Source organism: Microcaecilia unicolor, chromosome 12 (genome assembly GCF_901765095.1).
Source record: "Microcaecilia unicolor chromosome 12, aMicUni1.1, whole genome shotgun sequence".
Lineage (NCBI taxonomy): Eukaryota > Metazoa > Chordata > Amphibia > Gymnophiona > Siphonopidae > Microcaecilia > Microcaecilia unicolor.
In genome coordinates, this window is record NC_044042.1 from 87,974,172 (window position 1) to 87,996,195 (window position 22,024).

The 22,024-nt window shown below is 42.6% G+C and overlaps 1 protein-coding gene across 7 annotated transcripts in view; it reads right to left on the minus strand.

Annotated features, from left to right (window-relative positions):
• PKNOX2 (PBX/knotted 1 homeobox 2) overlaps positions 1–22,024 on the minus strand; it is a 765,290-nt gene that overhangs the window by 87,551 nt on the left and 655,715 nt on the right. For 5 of the 7 annotated variants that reach the window (XM_030220836.1, XM_030220834.1, XM_030220829.1 and 2 more), the window contains 2 exons: positions 20,737–20,869; positions 12,331–12,425 (listed from right to left, as the gene is read on the minus strand). In XM_030220836.1, coding sequence (XP_030076696.1) covers positions 12,331–12,425; positions 20,737–20,869 — 228 coding nt within the window. The remainder of the gene's footprint in view (positions 1–12,330; positions 12,426–20,736; positions 20,870–22,024) is intronic. The other 2 variants (XM_030220835.1, XM_030220833.1) reach the window with 1 other exon arrangement.

Below are 22,024 nucleotides of genomic sequence, written 5' to 3' on the forward strand. Positions count from 1 at the left end.
GATCCCACCCAAATCACACATCCAGGAACTGCTCTCTTGAATGTGGTTACTGGTCTGTGCATATTTTAGCTAATCTGATGGAGGATAGAATTCAGAGAGCGAAGGTACCCACGTAATTCTTATCATGGTGTTATTTCTCACATACTATATTTATTGAATAGAATTTTAATCATAATCATCTCTGAGGATTAGGTTAAAAGCAGAAAATAAAACCAGATATACACAATGGCATTTTAGAAAAGATGTCCAACTCAGAATGAGGTCCAGGTCGGTACATCACCAAAGGGGCATTAGTATTTTAGAACAGGATCTGCAGACATTCATGTACTAGAAACGCCCCTCATGAACATCCATTTTACAAACTGAAATGTCCAAACTATGAACAGAACAAAAGAAGGGACATGGACAACAATGTGGCAGCTTAGCAACATCCATGTTATAAAAGACATGCAGGCAAGGTGGAGGAAGAGCCTAATGGTTACAGCAGCATGCCAAAAACCAGAGGGGGACCCTGGTTCCAATCCCACTGTACAGGCTCTTTATGATTTGTTGTTTTCATTGTGAGAGCTCTAGGGACATAAAAAATACCTACTATGCCTGAATGTATACTGTTTTAATAGCCTTGGGGCTTGCAGGTGATAAATAAACATTAAAAAAAATTAGTAACATGAATGTCCACAGTTCCTGAAGCTGTCATAGAGGGGATGACTTCTCTTACTCCCTCCAGTGGAGAGCTGATCAATTAGAGCACCTTTTTGTAACCTGGGAATTGTTTTTCAAGGCACGGGAGCATGTCTTGAAGTTGTTCTGTCTTCATTCTACAGAAGTTAAGTATACTTGTTTTTGTTAAAAGTGCACCACAAAAAAGCTACATATCAGATAAGTGGATTATCTCTGTTGCGGGAGACATTTGACAGACACACCCAAAAAAGTGGAGAAAAAAAAGATCTCAGTGATACCACTCAAGCCACCAAAGGTTTAGGGCATTGAGCACAGTACACCATCACAGATCAGAAAAAAAAACTCCACTCTCCAAAGTATCCATCAATTTATGTAGTTCCTAAAACAGAGTAAAAAAACCACGTGTACATCCACAGGTTAGAAAAAACAAATCACAGTAACTGTGCATCATTAATCAAGCCTTCAACTGGAAAAAAAAGAACTGTAAATCATTCACGTAGATCTTATAATGCAAACCCCAACAAACATAGTAATTCACAGATGCAAACCTCAACAAACATAGTAATTCACAGATGCAACCCCCAATAAGACAGTAATTTATAGATAGGTACTATATATATATAGATGGACGTTGGTATTTTATGGCAACTCTGGATATATCAGTTGCTTTTGATGTGGTCAATCACAATATTTTGATTTCAAGATTAGAGAGTTTTGGATTATCTGGTAAAGTTTTGGAGTGGTTTAAATCTTTTTTTGACTGATTGTTTTAGAATTAATCAGGATGTTTCTATATGGTCTTCACTTATAACTGGTGACCTTTGTGGGTCAGCTCTTTTGGCTTTATTATTTTATATATATAAAATAATAAAGCCAAAAGAGCTGACCCACAAAGGTCACCAGTTATAAGTGAAGACCATGTAGAAACATCCTGATTAATTCTAAAACAATCAGTCAAAAAAAGATTTAAACCACTCCAAAACTTTACCAGATAATCCAAAACTCTCTAATCTTGAAATCAAAATATTGTGATTGACCACATCAAAAGCAACTGATATATCCAGAGTTGCCATAAAATACCAACGTCCATCTTTTTTCTGAGAAGTTCTGAGAGAAGAGGACTGTAATAGAAGTGAATTTTAAAGATTGTTTATCAACTCTGCCTTGACTGACATTGCACTCGGGATCTGTATTTTTTAATTCTGTTTGTGTGAAAGGTAAGACACAGCTCTAATTAATTTGGTAGGTGAAGGGAGAGGTGGAGCCTGTTTCGAGTTCAGACTGGCCACCTGGACTGAGAAACATGTGACCACATTCTCACAGTATGGCTTGTTTACGAAAACAGTGACATTCTCAAGCATTCCGTAATTTTCCTTAGCTCTGAACATGAGTTCTAAGTCTAATAAAAAAGGGGGGCCTCTTACAGTGAAGCTGGAAGATCATCTATGGGTGGACGCATTGCATAGAACCAGACTACTGGTCATGAGACTCCGGCTTCGCTGAAAAAGGGTCTTCTCTCAGCTGATGTAAAAAGCCTGGATGATGTAAGGACCAGTGATGGATGTATGTATAATGATTGTTTATTGCTTCTTTTCCTGGTCTAGAAACTCCTAGCACTGCTTGAATGTAGGGACCAGTGATGTAATGATTGTTTATAGGTATTGTTTCTTTTCAGTTATATAGCTAATCATTGTGTATATAGCTTAATCATTGTATATTTTAGAACCTCTAATAAAAGACTCATTTACCTAATACAAATCCAAAAGAATCCACAGTAATTACTGAGTAGTCTGTCAGTGAGGCAGGCTGTAAAACCAGGTCAGAACATTTCGGCGATGAGGGAGAGGATTCGTAGAAGGAATGGCATTTTTAAAGAGGAATGCAGAGGAGAGTGTTGAATTCCAAGGCTGGAATGAGGTACTATATGTTGTTATAGCCACTGGGTGGTCAAAATATGCTGGGTTATTCCTGTTTAAAGGAATCAGAGCCTTTGGCTGTGGTTTGTTGCAGGCAAAAATTAAAACAGAAAGGGAGAAGGAACAGCATTGCTTATCGGAAAACCTGTTAGAGCCGGGATAAACAGCATAGGAAAAGTACAGAATTGGAATGATAGGTATGACTTACACTGTTAAAATGAAATGCTTATGTTACTAACTGATAAGCTGGATAGTGTGCTGCAGTGAGAGTGGTGCAATATAAATATAGGAAGTGAAGAGGGAAAATTAACAAAAAGAAAGTACATTTATATTATGATTTAGGATGTTTAGACTCATTTGGAGTCATTAATTGCACATTTAAAGGACAAGGTATGGGAGATAAATCTTAATAAGATACAAGGACCGTCCCAGGCAGCAAAACTTTTAGGCATTGGAATTTGTTAATTACTCAGCTTTTGCAAGCAGCGCATACCTCAGTTAAGTAATCAGGAAAAAATATGACCTTGAGTGGAAGGGAAAAGAGCAACAGGTTTTTTTTAAACAAGCTCTTGAGAAGACAACACAGATTGCTTTAGATCTGTGGCCAGTGCAATTAGGAGAACTAGAATTAAGTGTCCTAGTGAATGAAAATTATGCTAATTACAGCTTTTGGCAAAAACAAAGGAATCGGGTAACACTAGGGTTTTAGAACCATAAGTGTCAGAAGTAGAAAAGAAAACATACTTCTTTTGAGAAACAGCTGTTAGCATGTTATCGGGCTTTAGCAAATAAGGAGCAACTATTTATAGGACATTAGAATGCAGTGGGGAAGGAGGAAGTAGTTAATATGCAGTTAAATGTTATGTGGTTTTGAAAACTGAGAATTTGGGATAATGTCATTTATATATACTGACTCATAGTCTGTGGCAAATAGATTAGCCACTTGGCTACCTACTTGGTAAACAAAATAATTGGAAATTATGCCAAGGATTTGTGGGGCAGAGAATTGTGACAAACAGAGAATTGTGGCAAGATATTTGGAATTATGTATAAAATACTAATGTTATTGTTTTTTATGTAGATGCCCATTGCAAGGGTGATACTTTAGTGCATCTGTACAGCGCAGTGGCTGAGGAATAAAGTAAAATCACACCCCTCGAGGTGGAAACTGTGGAAGAGCCAGATAATTGTTAAGGTTTGGCGAAATGGGCGCACAAAAATGTGAACATCTGGGAGAAAAGGCCACTTATAGGTGGGCAACAGATCGTGGTATTAGTTTAATTACGGATGTCATTAGAACTCTTATTGTTGAATGTCTGGTCTGTTAATACCAGATTAGGAAATCTGTTCCCCATGTCATCGTCTAAGGAGCAATTATAAAGGGGAAAATTACCTGAACAAATTTGGTAGATGGATTAGATAGGACCTTTACCTAATTTGCAAGGATGTCAATATGTGTGCACAGCAGTAGACTTATTCTAGATATGTAACTGCATATCCTTGCAGGCAACACTATTAAAACTTTAGAATTGATAATTGATAATGGTTCCCATTTTGAAGGCTAATTAGTATAACAATGTGCCTTGTCAAATATAATACTGTTGATCCGCCGATCTGGGCAAGAAGAATGGACTTATGTCCCAGCAAATAAGTGTTATCTTAGAGAATAACTGATCTGTTTCTAAGCTTTATTCATAGATCCTTGTAAGAATCAGTATAGTCCCCCCTCTTATGGAGTCTTTGGGCATGGCTATTACCCCCCCGGTGGACATTTATGACTCACCGCTGAGAGTCAGGGCAAGCTGATTGGGAGATGGAAGTGAAATCTGACAAGATAGGAAGTGAAATCCGACAACAAGATAATTACACATGTTCAGCTTATTAGATGTGATCCAGGAAATTATAGGCTGGTAAGCCTGACGTTGGTGCCGGGCAAAATAGTGGAAACTTTTATAAAGAATAAAATCAATTAACAGAAACTCAAATATGGAAAGGAGTCCTGCCATACGAACAAGTTTAATATGACTTGCACACGTAAGACAGACATGTGGATTTTAAAACCACATGTCTGTGGAGGAGTAGCCTAGTGGTTAGTGCAGTGGACTTTGATCCTGGGGAACTGAGTTCGATTACCACTGCAGCTCCCTGTGACTCTGGGCAAGTCACTTAACCCTCCATTGCCCCTGGTACAAAATAAGTACCTGAATATATGTAAACCGCTTTGAATGTAGTTGCAAAAACCTCAGAAAGGCAGTATATCAAGTCCCATTTCCCCCTTTTCCCCAATACAGCACTGTTGACCCAAAAATGCAGACATTTCAATGCTGACAGTAAGTCAGGTGTGCTTAATGAGAGAGCAGGATAAAGGATGCACATTAACCCCCTCAACTTCTAAGCAGATTGTACAGCAAAGGAAAAAAAACACAGTTTGAAGTTCCTGTATACAAATGCTAGAAGCATAAAAAATAAGATGGGAGAGTTACAATATATAGCACTAAATGATGAGGCAGATATAATAGGCATCTCAGAGACTTGGTGGAAAGAGGACAATCAATGGGACACTGTGTTAACAGGGTACAAATTGTATCGCAATGAGAGGATCAAAATGGAGGGGGATGGGGGTTGTGCTATATGTTAAAGAGGGAATTGAGTCAAATAAAATAAACATTCCACTTGACACAGATAGCAGCATGGAATCATTATGGACAGAAATTCCACGTGTGAAAGGAAGGAGTATTCTTGCAGGGCTGTACTAACATCCACCAAGACAGAACAAACAGACGGATGAAGAAATGTTTACAGAGATTAGGAAAGCTGGGAATTTAGGAAACGCTATAATAATGGATGATTTCAATTACCCTGATATTGACTGGATAAATGTTACATCAGGGAGGTAAAATTTCTAGATGTAATAAATGACTGCTTCTTGGAGAAGCTGGCCCAGGAACCAAGAAGAGAGGAAGTCATTTTGGATCTGGTCCTTGGTGGCGTACAGGGCACAGTGCGAGAAGTGGCAGTGTTGGGTTCCCTGGGAAATAGTGATCATAACATGATCAAGTCTGAGCTACTATCTGGGATGAAACCGCAAAGGAAATCTACTGTAGCTGCATCTGATTTTCGAAAAGGCGACTATAATAAAATTAGGAAAATGGTTAAAAAGAAACTAAAAGGATTGGCTGCAAAGGTTAGGATACTAACTCAGGTATGGATGTTATTCAAAAATACCATCTTGGAAGCCCAGTCCAGATTCATTCCATGTATTTGCAAAGGTGGAAAGATGAGAAAACGTCAGCCGGCTCGGTTAAAAGGTGAAGTAAAAGAGGCCATTACAGGCAAAAGATTGTCCTTCAAAGAATGGAAAAAGGACCCAAACGAAGAAAGTAAGAAGCAACATAAGCACTGGAAAGTTAGATGCAAAGCATTAATAAAGAAGACAAACAGAATATGAAGAGAAACTTGCCACAGAGGCTATAACTCACAGTAACAACTATTTCAGGTAAACCAGAAGCAGAAAGCCTGCGAGGGAATCCATGGGACCGGTAGATCACGAAGGAGCAAAAGGGGCGCTCAAGGAGGACAAGGCCATAGCGGAGAAACTGAATGATTTCTTTGCTTCTGTCTTTACGGAAGAAGATGCAAAAGATCTGCCTGTACTGGAAATGGTTTTCAAGGGTGATGATGTAGAGGAACTGAAAGAAATCTCGGTGAACCTGGCAGATGTACTGAGCCAAATTGACAAATTAAAGAGCAGTAAATCACCTGGACCAGATGGCATACATCCAAGGGTACTCTAAGAACTCAAGTATGAAATAGCTGATCTGCAGTTAGTAATATATAGCCTGTCATTAAAATCGCCCGTACTACCTGAAGAATGGAGGGTGGTCAATGTGATGCCGATTTTTAAAGAGGGTTCTAGGGTTGATCCAGGAAATTATAGGCTGGTAAGCCTGACGTTGGTGCCGGGCAAAATAGTGGAAACTTTTATAAAGAATAAAATTACAGAACACGTAGACAAATGGTTTAATGGGACAGAGTCAGTATGGGTTCAGCAGAGGAATTATTAGGAAAGGGATGGTGAATAAGACTGAAAACACTATAATGCCTTTGTATCGCACCTTGAGTATTGCGATCAGTTCTGGTCGCCGTATCTCAAAAAAGATATAGCAGAATTAGAAAGGTTCAAAGAAGAGCCACCAAAATGATAAAGGGGATAGAACTCCTCTTGTATGAGAGAAGGCTAAAGAGGTTAGGGCTCTTCAGCTTGCAAAAGAGATGGATGAGAGGAGATATTATTGAGGTTTACAAAATCCTGAATGGTGTGGAACGAGTAGAAGTAAATTGATTTTTGACTTGTTCCAAAAGTACAAAGACTAGGAGACACTCAAGGAAGTTACATGGAAATACTTTTCAAACAAATAGGAGGGAATATTTTTTCACTCAACAAATAGTTAAGCTCTGGAACTCTTTGCCGGAGGATGTGGTAACGGTGGTTAGCGTATCTGGGTTTAAAAAAGCAGACATGGGAAGCAACTGCTTGCCCTAGGATTTGTAGTATGGAGTGTTGCAACAATTCAGTTTCTGCCAGGTACTTGTGACCTGGCTTAGCCACTGTTTGGAAAACAGAATACTGGGCTACTTGGACCATTGGTCTGACCCAGTATGGCTATTCTTATGTTCTTATGTTTTTGGACATAGACATCCCTTCCTCCTCTGCAATTGGAGTTGGATGTCCATATTTTGGCCCCTCCCTAGTTCTGTCCAAAATATGCCCAGAGAAAAGTGAGAAACTGATAATGGCTCGCTGATAACATATTCTTTTGATGCATTTGGAAGGTAAACTTTTGTGGTAAACTTTTAAACACCCAAGCTGTGCAATTCACTCTTCATGACTAGACCCCTGAAGTAGGTACGTTTAGCCGAAACATGGTGCCATGTTGAGTCTTCAAGCTACTATCAATAAAGAGTGTTTACCCAACACTTGGGTGTCCCTTGGTTTGATTTTGAAGAGCCATTATCTGTTTCCCACTCCATCTTTTCTCTGTGTTTTTTGTGGGATTTTGGTGCTTTTCTACCTTCGTGGATCCTGTGCCTAAAATATGCCCAGACTACACTACCTTGTCATAAGAATGTACTGTAGTTTTAGGTGTTATAAAATCGGGATTTGGATATCCATGCAATACAGATGTCTAAATGCCAGTTTTAAGATGTACAAAACAAGAACAGAGCTTCTAAAATAAGGCGATTACATGGATGTGCCCTTCTGATGTGAAAGTAAAATTTGCAAAGCACTCTGATGTGATTGTGTACTCAGCATCCTCCCTCCTCCCTCACACAGAGTTATACTAATGCACTTTAATTAATGAACTGATATTCAACCAGTGGTGATTAGCGTTTTGCTGACTGCTGCTTGTATTATCATTGGAAATCCTATATTGGATCATGTCTGGTCTCTGGCAGTCAGGGCCGGTCTTAGCAAGTGCGGGGCCCTATGCAGACCAATTTGATGGGGCCCCACCCTAGCCCTGCCCCCACCCTAACTCCGCCCCCACCCTAGCTCCAGGGCCCGCCACCCCTCCCTCCGAGCTCCAAGGCCCCCAGCTCCAGGGCTTGTCGATCCTGCACAGTCAATGCCAACTGAAAGCCATGTCTTTTTCACAAACACAAATATATTAATCCACTATAGAATAAGTAATCATAAACTTTCTATTTAGACAAAAAATAAAATGAAACCCCAAGATGCCAGACTCTGCATACAATGCAACACCACAGAAACAGAAAATGTCCCCTAGTACTGTGCAAAATATAAAGACAGCAGATGTAAATTTGAAAAAAACTAACAAAAACCAATCACCACTTTACAAATTAACAAAAAGATATAAAATAAATATAGAAAATAAAATAATACCATTTTATTGGACTAATACATTTAGCTTTCGGAGGCCAAAACACCCTTCCTCAGGTCAATACAGTATAGTACTGTTACAGTATCCTATCCTGACCTGAGGAAGGGGATTTTGTTCTCCGAAAGTTAGCCAAAATGTATTAAAATTAGTCCAATAAAAAGATTACCTTGTTTATATGTTCTATTATAAACATTTATTAACACATCTACAATACTACTTTATCCTAAAGCAAAAAAATTTAAATATATATTTTATTTACAGTTTGTTGTCTCTGGTTTCTGCTTTCCTCTTCTTTTCACTGTCTTCCTTCCATCCAGCATCTGTCTTCGGTCTCTCTCTGCCATCCAGTGTCTGCCCTCTCTGCTGTCCCCTCCATCCAATGTCTGCCCTCTCTTCCTGCTCCTTCCATCCACATCTGCCCTCTATCTCTGCCCCTTCCATCCACCATCTGCCCCTGTCTGCCCTCTCTCTCTCCCCCATCCATTCACTGTCTGCCCTTTCTATCCCTTCCATCCACTGTCTGCCCTTTCTCTCTGCCCTTTCAATCCACCATTTGCCCTCCCTCTCCCATCCATCCAGGGTTTGCCCTCCCTCTTGCTCCCCCATCCAGGATCTGTCCCTCTCTCCGCCCCTTTTTTTCAGCCCCCAGTTCCAGCCCCACTATCCCATCCCACCAGTCCCCCATTTCAGCCCCAGCCCTTTTCTCCCACCAGTCCTGAGCTTCAGCCCCCCCCAGACACTTCTCCCTGTCCCCTTTTCAGCCCCCAGTCCCCAGTTTCAGCCCTGCCCCTTTTCAGCCTCCAGTCCCAGTACTAGCCCCCTTATCCCACCTAAACTCCTTTTCAGCCCCCAGTTCCAGCCCCCTTCATCCACATGCCTTGTATTAGGGCCCCCCTTTTCAGAACCATTCTCCCACCTGATCCACGCATGCCCCATTTTCCCACCAGCCCCAGGCATGGCCCCCATTTTCCCATATTGCCCCTTCTCAGACCCAGTCCCCTTCTCCCATCGAAGAACCCCAGTCCTCTCCCCACCTGTCCCCTTCAACCATCCAAGAACCCCCTCCCCACCTCAGTCCCCTTCTCCCATCCAAGAACCCCAGTCTCCTCCCCACCCGTCCCCTTCTCCCATCCGAGAACCCCCTCCCCAGTCTCTCCCAACCAAGAACCCCAGTCCCCTCCCCACCCGTCCCCTTCAACTATCCAAGAACCCCCTCCCCACCCCCTTCTGCTTCTCCCATCAATGAACCCCCTCCCCACCTCAGTCTCCTTCCCATTTGAGAACCCCCTCCCCACCCCACCCCACCCTTCCCCCACCTGAGAGCCCCACACCCTTCTCCCATCTGAGTCCCTCCCCACCTACCAGCTCCATTCTCCTGCCGCCCAGGCCCACCATCCTCAATGCCTTTAAAAAAAAAACAATTTGAAGCACTGGAGTAACAGGCAGCAGCGCCTTCCGTCTGCCCTGCTACTAAAAATCTCTTCGACGACGTCGTTGGGCCTTCCCACATTCAGTCCCGCCCGCCCTCGCGGTAATTGGAAGTTACCTCAGAGGAGGGCGGGACTCAATGTGGGAAGGCCCAACGACGTCATCAAAGAGATTTTTAGTAGCAGGGCAGACGCGAGGCACTGCTGCCTGTTACTCCAGCGCTTCAAATTGTTTTTTTAAAGGCAGGACAGGGCGAGCAGTGCCGGGAGCAGACTCGGAGCACCCCCCACCACCACCCGCTGACATCTGGGGCAGACCGCCCCCACCATGTCGCCGTTGCGCATTGTTGAACTTGAGAGGGAGGGAGAGTGGAGCTCGGGCGGTCGGGGCGACCTGAGGTGCGCGAGGCCCTAAGCGGCTGCCTCGGTCGCCTCGCCTGAAGACCGGCCCTGCTGGCAGTGAATTTCAGGGATTACAGAGCTGGCTAATGCATAGCCGGTTAAATGCGATATTCAGCAGTTAATTGGCTATGGGCTACTGCATAAAGAAAGGACTGACTTTTAAGTGGTCCTACGTATGCAGTCATAGGAGCCAACTTTTCAAAATGATTGGAGGTGCTGAAATTTTTTTTTTTACAGGTGGTGCATTCTCCCCTCGTCCCCCTCCCTCTCCCCCCGCCCCCCTCCCCCTCCCTCCAAGTTCCAGGCAACCTTCCTTCCCTCCTAGTTCCAGGCCTCCGTCCCTCCCCCTCCTTTCCCTCCCCCTGAGTTCCATGGTCCCCCCCTCCCTCCCAGTTCCAGGCTCCCCCCTCCCTTCTTCCCAGTTCCAGGGTCCCCCTCCCAGTTCCAGGGTCCCCCCTTCTTCCCAGTTCCAGGGCCCCCCTCCCAGTTCCAGGGTCGTCGTCCCTCCCTCCCTTCCTTCCTCCCTCCCTTCCAGTTCCAGGCCCCCTCCCTCCGAATTTTAAATCATCCTGACTTACCTCGTCAGGGTTACGACGGCCGGCAGCAGCAGTAAAAAGCATGGAGGCTCGGAACTTACTTCAGTTTTCCCTTCTCTGTCTCTCAGCTCTGGTCCCACCCTCATTTCCTGTTTCCACAAGGGCGGGACCAGAGCTGAGAGACAGAGAAGGGAAAACTGAAGTAAGTGCCGAGTCTGCATGCTTTTTACCGCTGCTGCCGGCCGCCATAACCCCGACGAGGTAAGTCATGATGACTTAAAATTCGGAGGGAGGGAGCCTGGAACTGGAGGGGAGGGAGGGAGGAAGGGAGGGACGGCGACCCTGGAACTTGGAGGGAACTTCCGGTGGGTGAATATTAGGGGTGCTCGAGCACCCACAGCACCCACGGAGTCGGCGCCTAAGTATGCAGTTACCTTGACTGGTTAAGTGCTGAACATTGACACTGAACCAGCCAAGTGCTCACTCTTTCCCCGAACACCCTAAAATAGCCGGTTTCAATATGGGTGCTAACCACACATTTTCAGCAGCGCAATCCGGTTAAGTGCCGCTGAATATGATCGAAGAGATTTAAACGGTCAGAAGCTGTTTGTGGCTGGTTAAATTGCTTTCAATATTGACCCTAATTTTTCTATTCCTCTAATCACAGAACATAGTATTCTGTGGATTCTTTTCTCGGTTCTTTTTTTTGCCACCTCTTATGAGATAATAACTGTAGGGTCGATATTGAAAATGATTTTTAACAGGTAAACCGAAATGAAAATGCTGCTGAAAAATCTAGAATGATTGCCACACAACTCTTCGGTTAGTGCTGGGGCACATATGGAAATTATTTGGGTACTGCCAATATCCATACATAGCAGTTCTAATTTACCTGGATACGTATGTGCACAAGTACTGAAAGTCGGCCTGCACCGATAACTTCCAGTGTCTGTGCAAGACCTCGATATTCAGTGCTGATGCCTGGATTAGCATGGTATATCCAGGTCATATTCAGCCCACAGTGGTGCACGCCTTAAAAAACACTGTCTGCTACTAGCTGAATGTTGGGCCCTGTGTCATTCTACATTTTTGTACCAGTGTTATCAATTTTTTAAAAACGGAACTTAAAAAAACGCTGTCAAAAGCACTGTGATGGGACAAATAGATTAGAAACAGACCATATGTGCAAGAAAATGAACACAGAACTGCCACCTTCAAATACCCTGCTCAGTCCATCATGACAAATAATGGCAGGGGAGTTTTACATTTTAATAAGCTGGTTAGTGAATCATAATGCAGGTCAATGAAGCTCTAGAGCGCTCTCCTCCTGGGCATCTGTCACTTTTACAGAGAATCCCCACTAGGGAATTGAGAGCAGCTGTGTCAGCACTGTTCATGGAAGCAGTGGAAAGTGCCGAATATTCAGTCGGCTGTGGAAGGCAGGCAGGTATTCTAGCTGCTTTACCTGCATGTTTTGTACCTGTATGGCTCCCTGTGGAATCGCTTGGGCCACTTGACCCTGGGATGTCACCATGGCCACCGGCTGGTAAAGGGATCCTCCTAACAGAGAGACAAGTCCGAAAGCAGAAAGTAAAAATACAGCAATGACTGCCTGTACTATCAGATGTAATCAGCGGTGCAATACGACAAACAAATTCATATCACCAGCATTCACAGCTGGCATGCAGGCTGAAGCATTCCCATGCCTTCAAAATACCCGATCTACCTAAATTTAACTGCTAAAGACTGGGTGTGTATTACAGTGAAATACAGCAATCGTCTCCAGAGACATCGGAAAGAAACAGAACATCCCTCATATAATTATTACAGGACAATGTGAGCTCTCATTGCATACTTCCACATTGTTTTGACATTTGTCTGAAATCCCACAAGCTTTGTGGATGTGAGAAATTAGAATTTCTCAGACAAATGGAAAGATAATACATGAATGGCATTCCAACACCCACCCATCCACCCTACTGTGCCTTATGGCTTAGAATAATGATTTCATGTCTTCAGCCACAAAAAAAGGAAAACGAGGCCTGTATCGCTGAAACCATATCCCTGACGCCTTACTTGTACCTTGTGTACTATGGGGAGAATTCAACAAATAGTGTCCAAAGTTAGGCGCTGTTATGATCTGTGCTAAGCTAGTATTCTTTATGAATACTAGCTTAGCGTGCATTTCTACCCAGGTTCTATATAGCATGCCTAGTGTTCCGTGCTGAAATCCAAGCATATTCTATAACGTGTGTAACATAATTGGCTCAACAAGCTAATTAGCGTTGATAACAGCAATTAACAAGTGATAATGATCACTAACTGGCAATAATTAGAATTTATGTGCACAACTTGCTAAGTGTATTCTGTAGCGCAGAGCGCCTAAAAGGGGCATGGTTATGGGTGGGGAAATGGGCGTTCCAAAATTTATGCGCACTGTTATAGAATATGGCCCTCTGCCCCTAAATCTAATTGCTGGGATTTACGCCACATTTTCTTTGGTGTAAATGGATATGCACAGTTTTAGACGATGGGATAGCAACTAAGTGTATTCTAAGTGTATTCTGGAACGCCCTACCCAGACCCATTCGTTCTATTAAAGACTACCTACTCTTCAGAAAATCGCTGAAAACCCATCTATTCAAGGAAGCTTATGCCACGACCTAACCCTACAAACCTGATCCTGTGACAACGACAATGACTCAGATCATGCCTCCTCCAATTTTTTCCCTATGCTTATCCTGACCCTATCCCCTGATTATCTCAATCTAGCCTAAAACTAGCACCTCCTACTACCTCCTCTCCCTTATAATATTACCTATCTACACTTCTCACTAATCTGTCAAGCTTAACCTGTTTTTCTCTGTACTATACTTTGTAATCCTACTACTATGTAAGCCGCATTGAACCTGCTATGTGTGGGAAAGTGCGGGGTACAAATGTAATAAATAAATAAATACCGCGTCTAAATCTAGGCGCTGCTTATAGAACACGCTTAGTCAGAAATTTGTTCCACGCAGATTTTTCAGGCGCCATATATAAAATCTGGTCCTTCACATCTAACTTTGGATGTGAGCACCTAGGCCTGCCAAAGGTACCCACATGATGCTGGTGCCCAAATGATGGCAGTTAGGCGTGCAAATGGAGGTCTTCAGCACTTGTAATGCAATTTGATCTCATGGCTGCCTTCGACTTAGTCGACCACACTATTTTACTGCAAATTTGGAAAATTTTGGAATCCATGGTAAGGTTCTAGCTTGGTTTAAAGGTTTTCTATGAAAATAGAGTTAAAATGAATAATGAGTTTTATCTAGTTGGATTACGACATACGGAGTACCCTCAGGGATCTCCACTTCCCCTACTTTATTCAATGTGTTTCTGTCTTCTCTTGGGTTTTTTTTTTTTGTTAGAACAAGCTGGTTTGCAATCTTTCATCTATGCAGATGATATTACTATTCTTATTCCTATTCCATCTTCACTGGTACATTCAAAACCTATTATCTCTACTAGTATAAATGTAGTTGAAGAATGGATGCAAAAGCACTGTCTAAAATTAAATGTGGATAAGACTAAATTTCTATTAATAAGAAACAAATATAACCCCATACAGGAAAACTCCATTAGAATTCAGAATAAGGAATATAAATTTGTTTCAGAAATTAGAATCCTTGGGATTCTTTTTGGTAAGATGTTATCACTTAACGTTTACACTAATTTGCTTATTAATAAAAGTTTTATATTAATGCGAAAGTTATGTTGGATAAGCAAATATTTCAGAGAGCACTCTTTTCAACTCCTGGTCCAAAGTCTTTTCAGGTCTCAAATTGATTACTGCAATTCGATTTTTGTTGCTTGTCCTAATTCTACCTTGAAAAGTTAAGAACTATCCAGAATATAGCAGTCAGACTGATTTTTTCGTTAGCTATAACCGATCATGTTTCACCTTATCCTTTTGAAAGTAGAGTGCTGTTTAAATTTTATTATATCTTGTTTACAAGTCCAGCAAGGTCTAGCACCCCCTTATCACCGGAACTCTATATACAGTGCCTTAATTTCCGCACAGAAATCAAAGTGTATTTTATTTATTTATTTGTTACATTTGTACCCCACATTTTCCCACCTATTTGCAGGCTCAATGTGGCTTACATAGTACCGTGAAGCGATAGCCACCTATGGTGAAGAAACAAATACAGAGTGATGTTATTGTCAATGAAATAGATATGTACAAACACATTAGGGAATCATAAAGAGGGAAGTTATATAAAGTTCATGGTGTTCATTACAAGTTTAGGTTTCTTTGTGTTGCTGGGTTCAGGTACTTAAGTTGGGTCAGTGGGATATGCCTTTTCGAATAGGTTGGTCTTTAGTGATTTCCGGAAGTTAAGGTGGTCGTACGTAGTTTTTATGGCTTTTGGGAATGTGTAATTTAATTGTTTAACTAATCAGCACTGTTAATTAGATGTTAACAAGCAATTATCAGCAGTAACTGCACACAACTCATTAAGCGTATTCTGTAACGTGGTGCACCTAAATTCGAAGTCACATAAGTTGAAAAGGGGGCAGGGCATGGGCATTTCTAAAATCTATGCATGTTGTTATAGAATACACCCGCCCTGCACCTAATTTAGGCATCAGGATTTACGCCACGTAAAACATGGCGTAAATGGCTGCAACTACATTTGGTTGCATGGAGAGGCGCTTGGCGTTATTCTACATATCGCACAGAAATTTAAGCCTATTCTATAACATTTAGGTGTACTTTACAGAATATACCTAGTCATATTTTTTTCTGCAAGGAATGTTTAAGCACCATATATAGAATCTAGCCCTATATGTATGATCTACTTTGTTTTTCCCAAAACACCAATTACTTTTAGCGAGACACTTTTTATTTTAGTTTTCCTAATTCTAGAGTTGAAGAAGTTCAAACCATTGACAAATTCATCCTATGCATATCAAGCTGCTAAATTATGGAAAGAACTTCCCATTCAAATCAGACCAACATCTGACTATAAACGTTTTAGAAAACAACTAAAAACATTTTTATTGAATAAGGTTTACTTTTCTTAATTTGACTTATTGTTATATGTTGATAATATGACATCTTTATTGTTATTCCTGAATAATTGTTTCAGTTTTCTTTAATGTGATCCACAGTGAGCTTCTTGGAGGTAGATGCGGAATACAAAAAACACTACTGTGCTATGCTACGATGCCTAATTTCTGAAAATATCCCTGATCCGCCCCCTAGGAGGAGTAGCCTAGTGGTTAGTGCAGTGCACTTTGATCCTGGGGAACTGAGTTCGATTCCCACTGCAGCTCCTTGTGACTCTGGGCAAGTCACTTAACCCTCCATTGCCCCTGGTACAAAATAAGTACCTGAATATGTGTAAACCGCTTTGAATGTAGTTGCAAAAAACTCAGAAAGGCGGTATATCAAGTCCCATTTCCCTTTATCCTTCCCTTATGAGTTGCACGCTATGAAATTTAGATGCAAATATTAAAGAATGGCAGATCCGCACATACCACCTAATCACTGCCAATTAAGTGCTTGTTAACTCCAATTATTGTTAGCACCTAATATATTAATTAGTTTTGCTTGCATGGGCGACCTTTACTGAATCCCCCCGTTATCAGCGTATCCAGATTAAAACTTAGTTTAACACTCAGAATGTGGCGGCATATTTGATTACTGGAGTACCTAGATCAGAACGTATTATTCCAATATTAAATAACTTACATTGGCTGCCTGTTACGTTTAGAGTTATGTTTAAGGTTCTTGTGTTGAAACACCAGTGTGTATATTGGATTGTTCCTCGTTATTTCCTAATGTTTTAAAAATGTACAAAAGCCAGGACGATCGTTAAAGATCTGAGAAATCTAATCAGCTCTGTTTGCCTTCTCCAGCGATGTATCACGATGGGGATACAAAGATGCAAACATTCTCGACTGCTGGTCCTCTGCTATGGAATGGTTTGCCTGGACACTTAAGACAGTGTGATAATATTCAGCATTTCAAACGATTCTTAAAGACTCATTAAATTCTAAAGGCCTTTCTAGAAGAATGAAGTGTATGGAAGACGTATGTGTTAGGCGGGGAGAGTCTGATAGGTACAGATGGGGAGAGGGATCTTGGGGTGACAGTATCTGAGGATTTGAAGGCAACGAAACAGTGTGACAAGGTGGTGGCCCTAGCTAGAAGGTTGTTAGGCAGTATAGAGAGAGGTGTGACCAGCAGAAGAAAGGGGGTGTTGATGCCCCTATATAAGTCGTTGGTGAGGCCCCACCTGGAGTATTGTGTTCAGTTCTGGAGGCCGTATCTTGTTAAGGATGTAAAAAGAATTGAAGCGGTGCAAAGAAAAGCTACGAGAATGGTATGGGATTTGCGTTACAAGACGTATGAGGAGAGACTTGCGGACCTGAACATGTATACTCTGGAGGAAAGGCGAAACAGGGGTGATATGATACAGACGTTCAAATATTTGAAAGGTATTAATCTGCAAACTAACCTTTTCTGGAGATGCGAAGGCAGTAGAACGAGAGGACATGAAATGAGATTGAAGGGGGGCAGACTCAAGAAAAATGTCAGGAAGTATTTTTTCACGGAGAGAGTAGTGGATGCTTGGAATGCCCTCCCGCGGGAGGTGGTGGAAATGAAAACGGTAACGGAATTCAAACATGCGTGGGATAAACATAAAGGAATCCTGCTCAGAAGAAATGGATCCTAAAGAGCTTAGACGAGATTGGGTGGCAAATCCGGTGGCGAGAGACGGAGTTGGTGCTGGGCAGACTTATACGGTCTGTGCCAGAGCCGGTGGTGGGAGGCGGGACTAGTGGTTTGGAGGCGGGGATAGTGCTGGGCAGACTTATACGGTCTGTGCCAGAACTGGTGGTGGGAGGCGGGGCTGGTGGTTGGGAGGCGGGGATAGTGCTGGGCAGACTTATACGGTCTGTGCCCTGAAAAGGACAGGTACAAATCAAGGTAAGGTATACACAAAAAGTAGCACGTGAGTTTATCTTGTTGGGCAGACTGGATGGACCGTGCAGGTCTTTTTCTGCCGTCATCTATTATGTTACTATGTAAGTTACTTGGGATGATGTATTAATTGTTGTTGACTATTGTGGTTTGCTATGTTTTAGTGTTTTTATTAATTATATGTATGTTTTTCTGTTACCCACTTTGGGAAAAGGTGGAATACAAATAAATAAATAAACAGATAGAGGACTGCAACTGACAGTATTCAGTTTTCATATTAGTAAAGTCATTAAAACAGAGCGCCTGATGTTCAAAGAAATTGTTCCGTCTAAGCTGAGCTGGAATCCTCCAACTGCATTGTTACCAGTAGGGGGTGGTGGTGCTTCAATATTGTGTGGACAGTAAGGGCTCACGCACCATTGGAGCTGACTCTGTGGGTGCTTGAGCACCCCCAATACTGAGAAAATTCCTTGTATGTGTCCAGGGAGGAGTCATTTCCATTGGGCTTAGCACCCCCAATAATTTTGAAAAGTTGGCTCCTATGTCACGCACCACTCACGTAGGCAGCAGCACCCCCCACTGGCAGGACTGTAGACGGAGGGAACAGTGTTGAAAGGGGAATCCAGGATGTTCTGCGAGTGGAGCTAGTGCAGAGCTGCCAGATATATGTTTAGTCATGGTATTAAGGCTGCCCTAACTTTACCCGGAGAGCTATCCAGTTACTGCTGTGTCCAAATATTTGGCACCAGCCACACTGCAGACACTAGACTTGAATATATAGATTTACTATGGAATTAAACAACATACAGACTATGCTGGCTGAATATCAAGCAGAGAACTTCCTATTTTGGTTATATTATATTACCCTATTACTCTGGCATAAGACCCTTTTCATGTTGCTCCTGGAATAGGGGGCCCTTTTACAAAGCAGCGGTAGGGGTAATGCGTGTGTAGCGTGTGCCAAATCAGCACTGCCACCGGGGTAGCGCGGGCACCCGGCAGTCATTTTGAAGTTGGTGCACACCGTTTCCCACAGTAGAAAATAATTTTCTATTTTCTATCACTGGGTGGGGGGGGGGGGGGGGGGGGGGAGTTTCCCCAGTGGTAATCAGCAGTGCAGCCACATTGCCACGTGCTGCCTGATTACCACGCAAGTAGTGCGTCAGCCCTTACCGTCAATAAATAGGTAGCGGTAAGGGCTCAGTCATTAAATAGCTGTGCGCTACTTTTAATTTTAGTGCGCGGCCAGTTAATGCCCCATTTTAAAAAAGGCCTTTTTACCCGTAGTGGTAAAAAAATAGCCCAGTGCGCGCCAATTTCACTTGCCCACGCTAGTGCTGGCCACTTTTTACCACAGCTTAGTAAAAGGGCCCCTCAGAGCACAGACTCTGGGGGAATTCAGTAAACGGCACCCAAAATTAGGTAGCAAGATGATCTGCGCTAAGCTAGTGTTCTATACAGAGCGCTCTGCGCTGAACTCCCTTTAGAGAATGATAGCTCAGTGCGTATTTTGCACTTAACTTCGGACACCAGAATTTATGTCTGGCAGTTGGGTGCGCAATTGATAGTATTATATAATATCCTGCCTAACTTCTGGGAATGCCCCTCCTGTAGCCACGCCCCTTTAGAGTTGCACACCATAAAATTGAGACACTCATGTTACAGAAAAGGGTGTAGGACAGACCTTCACATAAATCCTAATTAATGCCAGTCAACGCCAACAATTGATTTCTGTTGCCTGGTTAACAGACCAGTTTAGGCACAGATCTGGCATCAGCACCCAAAACTGTACGTTCAACTTTGGGCGAGGTATATAGAATCCAGGGATCTGGCTGTACCACTGCGGTGCCATCTTCTTTTTTTTTTTTTATCTCAACCTTTCCTGAGTTCTGATACCTGCAGCCATGAAGCTACAGGGTGAAGTTACTTTTTGTTAGGTTAAAAAGCTAGTACAATCATAGTGATATATTGGTTATAACCGAGTATCACAGTGGTTAGAGCAGCGGGCTGCGAACAAAGAGGATCAGGATTCAAATCCCACTGCTGCTCGTTGTAAACCTTCTACTTCTCTCAAGTACAAATTTAGGCGTATGTTTACTAAAGGGCATTAGGATTTGGCATTAACACAACTTTAGCACGTGTTTAACTGCAAATCTCATGCTATTTTTTTCAGGGAATGTTTTATGCAGGTTGTGTGCAAAGGTAGTCATTAGCGCATGTTAACTGATAGGATTTAATGCAGGAACACTTAGCAACTCCTATGCAGGAGGCATTAAGAGATCCAGCCTTAATTCAGCTGTTATCCCATCAGTGCTAACAGGATAATGTTTCCATGCCCATGCCACACCTTCTCCCAGAAAAATTCCCTAATGCAAGCACTAACAGGTACATGGGAAAAGGTGGGATACAAATGCAACAAATAATAATAACAATAATAATAATTACCGCAGAACACCTTAACGTGGTCATGCGATAACCCTGTTAATGCACATTAATAGGAATGGGACTTATATACCGCCTTTCTGAGGTTTTTGCAACTACATTCAAAGTGGTTTACATATATTCAGGTACTTATTTTGTACCAGGGGCAATGGAGGGTTAAGTGACTTGCCCAGAGTCACAAGGAGCTGCAGTGGGAATCGAACCCAGTTCCCCAGATTCAGAGTCCACTGCACTAACCACTAGGCTACTCCTCTACTTAATGCCCTTTAGGTCCTGAGATTGAAAGTTCTCTTAGGACAAAGAAATACCTACTTTACCAGAAAGCGTCTAACTTTTAAACTTTTACTTGATAAGGCATGAACTAAGTGATAAAATAAAGGATTTTGGCTTTCATTTTCAGTTGCCTAGATGTGCTGACAGCCCTTTCTTTTGCTTTTGTTTTACGATTCCCACCTGACACCACTTGCGCAGAGTTGACAGTGGTCATGGCGATACTGCCCTGCTGCAGCGCTGCTGCTGACACCACGATTCCTTGTGGGGGCCCGGATACTGTTGACATTGAATTTGGAGAGCCCTGCAGCAAATCCTGAGGAAGAGGAGAACAGATAAACAGAGAGTTGCCATATTTCCAGCCTTTAGAGGAAGTATCATTAATTTGTAAACCTCCAATTTCCAAAGTAACAAAGCAGTGATAACACTGAAATAAAGGTTAATAAACAACAACAACAAAAAAAAGAATAGTGATTCTTTTTTATTGGACAAAGGGGGGACGTTATCAGGCCGCGCTACAACAATAAACCACATTATCTGCCCCTTAACACATTAAAGGGCACTAACGCAAGTTATATTACGATAGCACAGCGATAGGCAAGTTACCACAGAGGAAATAATAATGAGATGCACAGCATGCAAAAATAACCCCAGCTGATTTTACCATCCCAGGATCACTGTGCCTCAAACCAATGTGGTCTGATACTCCTGGGCCGCATCTTAAAGGGGCCTCAATCATCACCACCCACACTTATATGGAAACATCACTCCCAGTGGCAGGACTGTGGTACTACCACTCAGGGAGACGTATTAGCTGAAGGGACTGCCAAGTGCAGGGGCGACTGGGGATTGCTGTTGCCCAGGGACTCACTAGACTACCATGGATGTGTAGGTAGGCCCAGGAAAGCTGCTGGGTGTGTGTTTGTGTGTGTGGGGGGGGGGGGGGTGTTCTGGTTGGGTGGGTGAGGGTGTTGACTGGGGTGGGTGGGGTGATTATCAGGTGAGTGGGGGTGCTGATCATTTGGGTGCTCTGAGGCCAGATCTCTCGGGCCAATGGAATAATGTTGTTAGTGAGGTTCCTCACAAGCAGCATTATAATTATTCATTTGTAATGGGAATCAACAAATTGTGGTATCGAGATACCACAGGCTGGTGAGTCCCATGGTAAATCAAAACCCACCTTTTACCACACCTTGATAACTTCCCCCTATGAATACATTTCTTAACTAGCTTTTGAGTGCTAATGCTCCCTTGCTCAGATCAGAACAGTATCAATAGCACCTTATAATTTTTATGGCTAATATTCAAAACGATTTAACCAGTAACCGACTGGCTAAGTCTTTTGTTTGCAGCTATCCGGTTGGCAGCACTTAACCAGTTACCTTCGTTGAAAATGACCAGTTAGCGCCAAATTCAAAAGCAGCCAAATTCGTGGGCAATACAGGGATGGTGTCGGGTTAAGTGCCGATAT